The following is a 13,346-nucleotide window of genomic DNA, read 5'->3' on the forward strand; positions in this document are numbered from 1 at the left end:
ACCTAAGGAACTTGAGACCCTAGGTAGCACAAACAGTTAACGCAGCTCAGCCGCTAAGCAAAAAGGTTGGCAGTTCGAGTCCACCCAGAGGTGCCTTGGAAGAAAGGCCTGGCAATCTATGTCTGAAAAACCAGCCGTGGAAAACCCTGTGGAGCACAGTTCTACTCTGACACACATGGGGTCACCATGAGTTGGAGTCCACTCAGTGGCAACTGTTCTTTTTTTTTTTTCTTTTAAGGGACTTGAGTGTCTGGGGCTGCACCCTGTATCTCCAACACAACATCCCAGGTGATACACAAGCTGGTCACCACCATCCCTGAGGGAGCCAGGTGCTGGCTAGAGTCAACCCACAGAACCCTTTCAGATAGTTCCAGAACCATGTTACCAGGGTCTCCCATGGACCTGCTCCCTTCTAATCACCTGAGGTAGCCCCAGTTTTTTAGGAATGCACAACGCAGAGAGGTGAAGAGCCTTGTCCAAAATCCCAGACGGAAGGGGGCAGAGCTTCTTACTTAATCCGCCCCATTGCTATGGATACCAATAAAAAAAATAAAAAATAATTTTTTTTTACCAATAGCTAATAGCAAAATAGCTAACTTGCACACTTATTGCGAGAGGCTCCTGGAAGGTGTAGGCAGCCTGCATCCCTGCTATTATTAGCGCAATTCCAACATCCCCAGTTCCAAATTCTTTCCTTTAAACAACTGGCAGTGGAAAATACAAAAAAAAGAGATTAAAAAATTAGAATAAAATTTACCTCCCTATGTCCGTTTCTCTCCACCCCCCGCAAGCCCGTTAGATTTCAAAGTCATACGGGGCCTGAGAACACAGCACAGGTTCCCCCTAGAACAACAAATCCTGTGAGTTTTAAAGACAACATGATGCCAGAGGGACTGCAGTTCTCAGAGGAGAAAGCTCCAAGAGTCTGGGGAAGGCAAAGTCCCGCTTCCACTGGCCCCACACCACACCCAGTCTGGACAGCCTCCCCAAGGCGGGGTGGTGGCCTGGGCCTGGGCCTTCTCTGAGGCCAGATTTCTGAGACAATTTCCCTGGGTAATAATAACTGTGGTGCCTTTCGACGCTCTGTGGTTTGCCCATGTTCTTGCGCTGATGCCTGTGGCAGCTTGAGGTGGCATGTTATAGTCTTAGTTTCATTTACAGATGGGAAAACGGAGCCCTAGAGAGGCCAGGTGTCCTGCCCAAGGCCTTACAGCTAGTACATGGCAGAGCTGGGGCAGCTGAGCCCTCAGCTCCTCTCGCCCATCCAAGGCCGTGCAGCTAGGAAGTCAAGCAATTTGAAGCCAGCAGTTGGATTCCAGACGCTTCTAAGCACCAGTTCCACCTTGATGAGATGCACTTCTCCCCACACAACCCAGCCAGCACTGCCCCATCCCCTCCCAGCACCCCCTGCAACACGCACACAAGGAAGGAAGGAATGCCTGAGTGAGAAGACAGTTTTAGCAGTTCGGCAGAGGGCCACTAAGACCCCAGGCTCCTCATCCACACCACAGGACAGAGCTGGGGTAACCACTTCTGCCCCCAGTCTCCATCAGAAAATGACAGGCTGGTGGGCAAGCAGTATAGACACAGGGTGTGTCAAGATTGCAACACTCACCTCCATACCTCCCAGGTCTGAGCTCTGCAAATGTGCAATTGTCACATGAAAAAGAAAGTCAACTCAATTCTCAGCTACGAGGAAAAAGAGAAAGAGAGAAGCCCCACTGGAGACGTGGGGAAGTTGAAAGTATAAACTTCTCCTAAGGACTTGACTCAGTAACTTCCTGTCCTCCAGTCCTTTGTAGCAGACGAGGCTGCTGCTTGCATGCCTCCAAGAAGATCCTGGACAAAACGTTCCCCTCACCTCATATCCATAGCGCCTGAATGTCCACCATCATGGACACTCACTGCTCGTTTAAGGCATTGTGCTCACGAACCCCCACTCCTGCCCCCAAAGACTGTGCACAGCAAGCTGTCATCAGTTGCACACACATCAGTGTGAGTGAATTTATTGCTTTGGTTTCCAACCAGACGTCTGGATGAGAACAGTTTCCTGAGGGAATGAATGAATGGGAAGGCTGATAAGTTTTGTCAGCTCATGGAAGATGAAGACATGGCCTGATCACAAAGGCCCACTTTGGTGAGAGTAGTCTGTGGTGTAGGTAAAGGGACAAGGCTTGGAAACCACAGAGAAGGAGGGAACATGGACCCTGGAGAAAAGGACTGGGAGAATAGGAGTAGTCTGGGTGGTAGGCAGGCAAGGGTAGGATGAGGCATCAGGAAACTTCCTCTGTCTGTTATCAGCTGTGTGGCCTCAGGCAATGAACAAACCTCTCTGAGTCTCAGTCTCATCTACAATAAAGTTGTTATGAGACGTTGACAAGCCTACATTGCTTTGGAAACTGGGAAACATGAATGCTCTCCAGAACAGGGGTTCCTGTTCTCAGCTTTACTCTTTCTTCACACCTGGGAACCCTGACCTCCTCTTGGTGAGGTGGACAGGGGCTGGGAGTGGAACAGAGCGGGCAATTTAAGAAATTCAATTCCATTCCAGAAAGTATTTACCAGGGACCTCAGATACACCCCATCTGTTTTAAGGGTCCAGAAGTCTAGATACATGACTTTACGGAGCACCTACTAAGTGCCAGGCACAGTGTTAAGCCCTTGACTTGGACTGTCTCATTTAATCTTTTTTTTTTAATTGTGGTAAGTAGATACATATAAGAAAACATTTGACAGTTTAAACATCATTCACATGTACAATTCAGTGACATTAATTGTTGTCCCATTTAATCTTCAGCACACAACTCAAGACAGATCCTCTCAGCACCTCTAATTGACAAGTAAGGAAACGGAGGCTGAGAGAGAGTAGCTGACCCAAGGTCACACAGCTAGTAAGTGAGACTCAGGACTCGAATCCAAGTATAACCAAATTCTTAATCATTACACTTCATAGAACTTCAAGAGCAAAGAGTTAAGTGCCACTGGAGGGTGAATGGCGTTCTGAAGGCAGAGAAGGAAGGTAGCTAATAAAGACATCGTGGATTAAAGAATGAAAGAGTGAGTCAAGGCACAACCTCTCTCTGGGCCTTAGCTTCCTTGGCTGTAAAATGGGACTGTTTGCCCCACCTCCTACGCTTCCAATGGCTGAGTGTGTGTGAAGTTAGAGGGTAGGTATCCAGTCTATAAACCGTCTGCTGTGACCCTGCCAGGAGGAGTGGCTGGCCCCAGAGGATCTTAGCGACAGGAAGCAGAATCTGGCAGAACCCTGGCCTGAGCTCAGCTAGGAAAAGTTCCTTCAGGCAGCGGAAACAGCAAAAAAGGCTCATGGAAGGAGGAACTACGAGGGGCTGCTGACTTCCTAAACCCAAAAACCCAAACCCGTTGCCGTGAAATTGATTCCAGTTCATGATGACCCCATGTGTGTCAGAGTGGAACTGCACTCTGTAGGGTTTTCAATGGCTGATTTTTGGGGAAGTAGATCACTGGGACTTTTTTTCAAGGTGCCTCTGGGGGACTTGAACTGCCAGCCTTTTGATTAGCAGCCGAGTGGGTTAACCATTGGCCCCATTCAGGGACTCCGCTGGTTTCCTAGCGCCCTGGAAAATGTGAAACACCAGAGCTAGGATATGGCCAAGAATGTGGAATAAACAGAAAGTATGGATCAGGAACAAGCTCACCGAAGCAGAGAGGAGATATAGGGCCCCAGCCTCACAAATAATCCTCACCCCAACCTGGCAGGATCCTCCTCACCTGAGAGGAGCCTTCTCATCTGAGAGGTATCTCCTTACCCCAGACTTGATAGGAATCTCCTCACCTCACACCTAACGGGAATCTTCTCACCCTACAGCTGACAGGAATCTCCTCACGTCACAGCTGATAGGAGCCTTCTCACCCCATACCTGACAGGAGCCTTCTCAACCCACAGCTGACAGGAGTCTTACCTAAGACTTGATAGGAATCTCCTCATCGCAGACCAGAGAGAATCAGAGGGGGGCGGGGGAGGTGAGGGACATCACCAAGCCAGCAGATCTTTCCAGGCTGTTCCCAACTGCCCCTTCCCTCCCTTCCCCTAGAGTCCTGTTTCTGATTTCCTTCATGTCTGAGGCCTTTCACAGAAAGAGGGGAGGAAAAAACAGGAAAAGAAAGGCCCATTTACCAGACAGGCACCGCTTCCCCCAGGAGAAGGGAGGCTGGCGATTCGAGGTCTCTACCCAGTCCTTCCCTGCTGACTTTTTAGGCCAAGACAGGAAATGGAGGGAAATGCTTGGAGAGCCCAACCGTGATCCTGGCATTTCCACAACTGGCATTTCCTTGCCTTCCGCAGCACAGGAGTTCCGGTCCCCATTGCTCCCTCATGTCCTGGAGCCAGAACAGGTCTGTGAGAACACAGAGTTCCTTCTTCTGTCCACCCAGTAGCCATTCCATTCTTATTCAAGGGAAACCCTTTTTCCTCATGACCCAAATCCCTGACAGTTGAAGAGGCCCCCTGTGAATCAAATCTGTCATCAAAGAGACTGAAAATTGCCCCCACTCCCTGAAGAGGCCCACCCTTGATGTCAGTCAGCCCTGCATCCTCGGCCTATAGAAGCTTTCGTGCCCAGCCCAGCTCAGTCTCCCTCCCTCTAGTAAAGACTAAAATGCCTTCCGAAATAAACTCTCTTTAACCCCAAAGGAAGCACCTCATTCTCTCCCGACATCTGTCAGCAAGTCGTGCATGGGGCAGGAGAGGGGCCCCATCGTTCAGTCAAGAAAGCCACCAATGCAGAGAAATATTCTCCGAGCTAGTTTATGGACCAGACAACCCAAGAGATAAAGCCGCAAAGCAACATGCCCTCCGCTGAGCTGGAATTTCAATCAATTAACTTTGGATTGTCTGGAATCTTCAGTTGTCCAAATGTTCAAGTTTTAAGCCCCAAGTCTGGAGAGGCAGACGCCTGGGGCACAACAGGATGCTGTTCCAGTGAAGGGAGTGAAATGGACCACCCAGAAAATTAGTTGTGGTCTTCAAGGCCCTGCAAAGCTTCCAGATCCCTCCTGCCACCCCCCCCTCACCCATCAAATCAGCAGGTCTCTATTTGGGCTGCTCTCTCTGCCTGCAATCTATTTTATTTCCCTTTTGTTGTATAAGGTAACATAGTCCCAGGTTCCAAGGACTTTGCAGGCGTGATTAAGTTAAGGATTGGGGGACTGGGACTTTATCCTGGATGATCTGGGTGAGCCCAACGTAATCACCCAGATCTTTACAAGTGAAAGAGGGAGTCAGGAGTTAGAGTCAGAGTGCTTCAATGTGAGAAGGACTCAACCACTGTTACTGGCCTTGCAGACAGGCGTTGAGGGGACCACAAGTCAAGGAATGTGGGTGGCAAGGAGGTGGAAAAGGCAAAGAAACAGCTTCTTCCCTAGAGCCCCCAGAAGGAACACAGTCCTGCCAACACTTTGATTTTAACCCAGGAAAACTCACTTGGGATTTCTTAGCCCCAGAACTGTTAAGACAACAAATACGTGTCATTTTAAACCGCAATGTTTGTGGTGGGAGTCCCTGGGAGATGCAAATGGTTCACACTCTGAGCTGCTAAATGAAAGGCTGGAAGTTCAAGTCTACCCAGAGGCACCTGCAAAGAAAGGCCTGGTGATCTACTTCCAAAAAAAAACCAGCCACTGAAAACCCTGGGGAGCACAGTTCTACTCTGACACACATGTGGTTGCCATGAGTCAGAATCTACTTGACGGTAACTGGATTGTTGTTAAAATTTGTGCTGACTGTTACAGCAGCAACAGGATACTAGTACACTTGTTATCTGAACTCCCACGTCTTCTCTAACGCTTACATATTAATAGATTCTGTTAACAGTTTGGTACCCTTCACTGTCCTGGTGCCATAGTGGTTAAGTGCTATGGCTGCTCACCAAAAGGTCAGCAGTTTGAATCCACTAGGCGTTCCTTGGCAACTCTACGGGGTAGTTCTACTCTGTCTTATAAGGTCGCTATAAGTTGGAATCGACTTGACAGCAACAGCTTCACTGTCCAAATAAATTCAAATAACGAGGGATGGATGCACTGTGCATGTCCCTCTTGCCCTAATCACTACCCAAGATCATTTATTGAGCACATACTATACCCCAAGGGACACTGCAGACACTATTTCAACAACCCTAAGACAAGGGGAAACTGAGGCTCAAGGTCATGTGGCTTGCCTGAGCTCACACAGGTGGTAGGTGCCAAACCCAGGACTGGACCCCTGCTCAGCCTGGCCACAGGGCCCGCCCTTGCCCCACTACACCCCGTTTGCTCTCTACCGGCCCTCCAGTTTCCCTGACTCCTCATGCCCAGAAGGAAACAGAGGGTGCTGACCTTCCTTTCTTGTACCAACCCCCACCCACCCACCTCCTTGCACAAGAGTTGCCCTCAGTAGGAACTCAGGTCTGAGGTCAGAGGATCCAAGTCATTTACCCCAAAAAGCAGAACTGATTCTGACATCCTGCCTAGACGGCAGCCGACCTCTCTGCTGAGTCAGCTGCTGGTACTTCCAGCGTTGCCAAGACGTGTCTATGGTCGGGGGAGGAGAGAGGCCCAACCAAGCAGCTCCCTACCTCTGGAGTGGAGGTCTTCTCCGCTGGCCAGGCATGAAGCCAGGAGACTGGCCAGAATGAGCTTTCCCAGCCTGGGAACCCAAGGTCACAGGACACTGATGCCCATGCCAACCCAAGTGTGCAAAGGCAAATTCCAGTGCCCACTCTCCCAACAAAGAATAAAATAGAAATGCTTTCATTAAGCTGACTGTGTGCTGTACTCAGTGCCTTACACATATTTTTTCCAATTGCTGTCGAGTTGACTCCAGCTCATAGCAACCTCATGTGCGTCAGAGTAGAACTGTACTCACAGGGCTTTCAATGGCTGATTTTTTGGAAGTCAATCGCCAGGCCTTTCTTCTGAGGCACCACTGTGTGGACTTAAACCTCCAACCTTTTGGTTAGCAGTTGACTGTGTTAACCATTTGTACCACCCAGGGACTCCTTCTGTATATCAGCTCATTTGATTCCCATAACAACCCTTTGAAGTAAGCACTAACAGTATTCCCATTTTACAGACTAAGAAACTGAGGCCTCAGGAGGCTAAGTGGCCAAGCTGGGATCAGAATCCAGCAGTTAGCGCCAGTGTCTATGAACATAATCAGCACATTGTGCTGACAACCAGTGCCATTGGAATTAACATTCCTTCCTTTTATCAGCAGTGTGTAGAATCATATATGTCTCTTGGTGCCATCCAGCAGGGTGACAAATTTTACTCTTTCTTTATCATACCTGTGCCCATTTCTGGGCAGAGGTTCTAAAAGAAAACAAAATTAACCGGTCTCCTGATTTTGCTAGAAACCAGCATGTCCTGGAGCCGAGAGGCGGCACAAAGTGGCTGCCAACTCACATGGCCCCTTCTCTGCATCCCAGGCCTGGCCTACGGCTTCCTCAAAGGTAACTGCCCCATGGCCCCTACAAAGTTCCATGAGGGCAGGGATGCCTTGTGAAGTGCCTGACACACAGTAGGTGCTAATAAGTGTTTGTTGAGTGAATAAAAATATTGGCAACAAGTTTGCCTCTCCTCCCCTGAGGTCCTTAGGAACAGGAACTGGGTCTGATTCATCTTTATTTCTCACATTGGTATCGTTTTTACTCTTCTGTGGGTGTATTCACTCAGGAAATTGTCCCCATACACCCAGAACCCACAAGATACCCTCCCCATCACAGTCTGTGCCCTCACATACCACCCCCTTCTTTTCATGGCCAGTAGTTTTAACACTTAGTCATGCTGGGCTTCCCCAGGCAAGGCCAACCACCTAGCTGCCTTATAATTGGCAATCTTCTAAGCTTCCACATCCCTTATGCCCAAGCCTTGAGAGAGTCCAGCTCAAGGAAAACTCCTATACTAACCACACACACACACACACACACACTACACACGTGCAATGGAACTCCTAGACAGGAATAGGTTGGACTGGGTTCAGATCCCAGCTCTGTTGCTTACTTACAAGCTGCATGGCCTTGAGTAAGTCCCTTTACCTTTCTGAGCCTCAGTTTCCTCATCTATAAAACGGGGACGATAATCCTGATTCCTTTCTACATAGGGTTGTAGGGGGATTCAATTAGATAAGAGATAATGGGTACGAAAACCTCAGGCTCGGTAAATGTGATGTGCTCAATAAAGTTCCTACTTTTGTTTCCTTTTTCCAAGAGGGAGAGGGACTGCCCGTTGCCACGTTCAGGAGCCTGGAATCTAAGAATTTACTCAGTATACTTCGTGGTGATTATTTTGAGGATACAAGTCCCTGAGTTATGCAAATGGTTAAGAGCTCAGCTGCTAACTGAAAGGTTGTGATTTGAACCCAACCAGAGGCAACTTGGAGCCCTGGTGGTACAATGGTTAAGAGTTTGGCTGCTAACCAAAATGTTGGCAGTTCGAATTCCCAGCTGCTCCTTGGAAACCCTATGGGGCAGTTTTACTCTGTCCTATGGGGTTCCTGTGAGTTGGGATTCACTTGAAGACAATGGGTTTGGTTTTGGTTTTAGAGGCATCTTGGAAGAAAAATCTATCAATTTACTTCTAAAACATGAGACATTGAAAACCCTATGGAGCACATTTCTACTCTGACATGCATGGGGTTGCCATGAGTTGGAGTCAACTCAATGGCAACGGCTACTGGTTATCTTGAGGACAGGAAAGGATTGTGGGCCCAATATCACCATGTTAACTCAAAGATTAGCTAATAAAAATTTAGAGTTAGAATTAAAGCATGGAAGGGACCCAAGAGGCCATCCACATTTGTGGCAAAGACAGCTTAGTTGTCCACAAAAATCCATTCTATCCTTTCACAGTACACATGTAGCTAAGAAAGAGTTGCCCTGGCAAGGACTTCATTTCCAGCCTCCTTTGCAGCTAGTTTGGCCACATGACTAGTTCTCACCAATGTAAGTAGAAGTGATATGTGCCACCTCTAGGCAAAGACGGTTATGAAGCAAATATGCCATCTCCACACCTTCTCTCTTTCATCTTCTACCAGCTGGATACAGACAATGCCAATGTTCAAAAGGATAGTACGGCCACCAGACGGGTCACTGAATCATTGCAGGGAGGAGGACTACCCTCCATCCAAGAATACCGGCCTGGAAGTAGACATCTGATTTTTTGTTTTGGTTTGGTTTGTTTTTTTGTGTTTTGTTTTGCTTTGTTTTTTGAGCCATTATACGTTTTTGGGTCTATTTGTTACTGCAACTCAGCCTATCCTGAGTAATATAACATTCAACCTCCTTATTTATGTATGAGATGATTATGGTCAGAGAGTTGGAAAACCTTGCCTAAGATCATATAGCAAGTTCAGTGAAGGTCTAAAACTTTGGTCTCTTAACTCCGTGGAGTAGATTTTCAGTTTTCAGACTGCCCCGAAGAACCATAGGGATTCTTAGAGGACTTTCAGCAATGAGAGTGAGGTTCAGTGAGCAAAGGCCTGGACTCCTCCACCTCTGTTTCAACTAGAGTAACACCACATTTATCTATTTTCAAATTGTACTTCCCATATATTTTCATTTGAGGAAAAGGTCTACAGCTTAAAATAATTTCAAAGCCACCACACTGGGTGGGTGTGAATGCGATTAAACTTTCTGTGGTACTAGGAGATGGAGTTTCACTTCTTTCCCTCCCTGCCTCCTGGCCTCAACTGCTGACACAGAACATTTGGATTCACAGAGGCACATGGATATTTGCTTAGAGAGGAAAAAGAAAATTTCAATGTGCAGCAAAAAAAAAAAACAAACCCAGAATCCTGGGCACGGGACAAAAAGAAGAGCTGTTCAAGAACTCTAGCTCAGTCATTCTCAAGTTTTGGGGTGCGTCCAGGTCTCCTGGTGAACTGGTTCAAAATTTAGACTCCCAAGATTTATCCTCAGAGATTTCTGATTCAGAAAACTGAAGTTTTAAGAAACATTCATGAATATTCTGATGTAAGTGGTCTCAGGATTGCCCCTTGAGAAGCCTTGAGTCTTCTTCATAGCTGTGCCACTTGCAGCGATGACTGCACCAGTGCAATGTCACTGAAAGGGTATGAAGTAGACTTTTGGTTTTTCTGTATGTTGGCGGGAGCCTAAGCATTAATACTCCAACTGATAAAGAAATCAATAATACCTTCTACTTGACTCAGATGGGTGTCACACAGGTATAGACAACATGGTGGTAGAGAAATGATGAGAATAATAGCTAATATTTCTAGAGCCATTACTACATGACAAGCCCTCTGCTAAGCACATTACATGTATTATGTCATTTAATCTTTTAAATAACCCTATAAAAAAATTTTTTTTTAGTAGTTATTATTCATATTCCCATTTTACAGATGAGGAAACTAAGGCCCCAAAATAAGGAATAACTAGTTCAATGTCACTCAGTTGGCAGGTGGCAGACCAGGTTCAAAGGTACCCAATAGAACCCACCCCAATAACCACTGCCTGGTGGACCTCTGGTGGCATAGTGGTTAAGCATTCGGCTGCTAATCAAAAGGTCAGCAGTTCAAATCCACCAGCCTCTCCTTGGAAACTCTATGGGCAGTTCTATTCTGTCCAATAGGGTTGCTATGAGTTGGAATCAACTCGACAGCAATGGGTTTCAGGAGATGCAGTATCAAAACTTTTCTCCAAGCCTCAATTTCTTAATCTGTAAAACAGGTGTGTTAATAGTACCTTCGCTACACATACATTTAACTCAATAAAAAAGATAGTGCCTTTATAATACAGTCATGGCAAGAAGTCAAGAAATCATCTCAACAAAGTGGTTCGTGAACGGAGAGAGTTATTATGTAAACATAGAATTAGGCCTTTAGTACAACTCCCCATTTTACAGATGAGGAAACTAAGGCTGGTTACTTTATTTACTGAGCACCTACTGTGTTAGGTCTTTTGCAGAGGACTGAGAATGCAGAGAGAATAGTACCCCACGTCTGGCCTCAAGAAATGCCAGTCTAGTAGGACAGAAAGACAAGAACACTGGTAATTATAATACAGCATGGTAGGTGCCATGTTGGGAATGAACAGGCACCACGAGAGTCTAGCAGGCAGGCCCTTAGCCCAATCTGGGAGCCCAGCAAATTCTCAGAAGAGGTCAATCCAGAGGGGGAACAGACTTGCCCAAAGACAACTTTATCTATTTCCTAAAGTTCAAGGCATGGTTTTGGGAGGGGTCCAAAGAGGCCCCTATGTGCCAAGAGATAAAAATCCTGTGAGCTTCCCAGCACCTGCTACCCCTACCGCTTGAGCTTCCTTAGCTTTAGGTTAAAGCTTAACAAGATGCCAATCCACCTACCCCATCCCCACCCAAGGCCTGGATAACCGGTCACATTCATCTCAGCAGCCTAGGAGGTTTAGGGCAAGAGAGAGAGCAGGAGACTCAGGGAAGGTGAATTGTGAGAAGGGAAGTCAGGGCTAAGAGAAGAAAACCCATGACCTGGACACTTCCTCACTGTGACCTTGGACTGGTGACCTGGCCTCCCTGAACCTTGCAGGTCTGAGGGGTCACACTGACATCAAATAGCAGTTACTTCATCATTATGATGTGTTTTTTGTTTGTAATTTTGCCAAAAGCTGGTCTTTGTGACTCAACCATTTACAGAAGCCCTAGTGGTGCACTGGTTAAGAGCTAGGCTGCTAACCAAAAGGTCGGCAGTTCGAATCACCAGTCTCTGCTTGGAAGCAGCTCTACTCTGTCCTAAAGGGTAACTATGAGTCAGAATTGATTCAATAACAACAGGTTTTGCTTCGTTTTGTTTTAAGCCTGAAAGTGGAGGTGGGGGTAGATATTTTCAACAAATATCACAAATGGTTTGAGCCTTAATGTGCAAAGAACTCTTAAAAATCAATAAGAAAAAGACAAACATGCCAACAGAAAAAAATGGCAATGAACTTGAAGAGGATAGTCATTAAAAAAAAAAAAAGTGAGCAATAAGCTTAGAAAGGATAATCGACCTCATTAATTAAAAACAAAACAAATTGAAGCAGGCAGATATTTTTCTCACCAGGAAATGTTTAAGAGATGGGTAACAACAGTGTAGGTGAGGCTGGGAGGAAACTGATATAATGCCAGGGGGAGTGCAAGCCAGCACAACTTTTCAGGGGGCAATATGATCAAAAGGCTCAAAAGCCTTAAAAATAGGGAGACCTTTGACCTAATAGTTTCCTCTCTGGAAAGGCAGCAATATGACAAATGTGCAAAGATGTCGTACTAGGGCATTCATACCAGCACTGTTTATAACAATGGAGAAAAAAAAAAGAAAATTAGAAACCAACACAATGGGGAATGGTTAAGTAAATCTCCAGACATCCTTTCTGTGCAACCATTAAAAAGTCTATTGGAGAAATGTAGATGAGATGAAAGGATGTACACAATCAATTGCTAAGGACAAAGCAGGTTACCAGACAAGGTATTAGAAAAGCTTGTAGACAGAGAGATAGATAGATCCCTAGATGATAGAGTGGTAGGCAGACAGACAGACAGACATGGGTGTGGGTATGGGTGTGGGTGTGGGTATGGGTATGGGTATGGGTATGGGCGTGGGCGTGGGTGTGGGCGTGGGTGTGGGCGTGGGCATGGGCGTGGGCGTGGGTGTGGGTGTGGGTGTGGGTATGGGTATGGGTAAGGGTAGGGATAAGAGTCTCTGGGTAGCACAAATGTTAAGTGCTTGATTATCAGCAAAAAGATTGGTGGTTTGAACCCAACCAGAGGCACCTCGAAAGACAGATCTGGCCATCAGCTTCTGAGAGATCATAGCCCTGAAAACCCTATGGAGCTGTTCTACTCTGCATGCAAGGGGTTGCCATGAGTCCGAATCAACTTGGCGACGACTAACAACCACAACAGCAAAGAGTAGGAACAGGGATAGAGATACACACACACATGCTTCCTAGTGTGTGTCTAATATATAGTAGGCACGCAACAAGAAGCACAGGTCAGTTAACGACTGAGTGAGTGAATGAGACACCTGAAAGGGCCACCTCTGGTTGGGGACCTCGGCTTCTGTCTGTATAGCTGAGAGGCAGTACAGCCCAGTGGTTAAGAACATGACATAGGCTGTGCACACCCTCAATCCAGTCTTGGCCACACGGCTAACCATCTCCACGGCCCTGAGCCAGTGTCTGCCCCCACTCCCCCCTCCCCGCCCTGCACCATCAGTGAGCCTCAGTTTCTCCACCTGTAAAATGAGGGCAATGACAGCACCTGCCTCACATAGTTGCTGCAAGCATGAAGGAAAACGCTGAGCACACTGCTTTGAAAACTATTGCTTCCTCGCTATTATTTACAATTAACATGCATTACTT

At 46.8% G+C, this 13,346-nt stretch overlaps 1 protein-coding gene across 11 annotated transcripts in view; it reads right to left on the reverse strand.

The window, feature by feature from the left end:
- The window catches only part of CMKLR1 (chemerin chemokine-like receptor 1), a 183,961-nt gene that overhangs the window by 47,645 nt on the left and 122,970 nt on the right, over positions 1 to 13,346 (reverse strand). The window contains exon 1 of one of the 11 annotated variants that reach the window (XM_049866000.1): positions 3,815 to 4,514. The exons of 9 other annotated variants lie outside the window; for them this stretch is intronic. Coding sequence is in view for 1 of the 2 variants with exons in the window: in XM_049865993.1 (XP_049721950.1) it covers positions 1,616 to 1,621 (6 nt within the window). In the remaining variant the exon portion in view is untranslated. Of the gene's footprint in view, positions 1 to 1,615; positions 2,694 to 3,814; positions 4,515 to 13,346 lie in introns of those variants that run through there. One more of the 11 variants, XM_049865993.1, reaches the window with a different exon arrangement.

The sequence above is a fragment of the Elephas maximus genome, chromosome 22 (assembly GCF_024166365.1).
Source record: "Elephas maximus indicus isolate mEleMax1 chromosome 22, mEleMax1 primary haplotype, whole genome shotgun sequence".
In the NCBI taxonomy this organism is placed as follows: Eukaryota; Metazoa; Chordata; class Mammalia; order Proboscidea; family Elephantidae; genus Elephas; species Elephas maximus.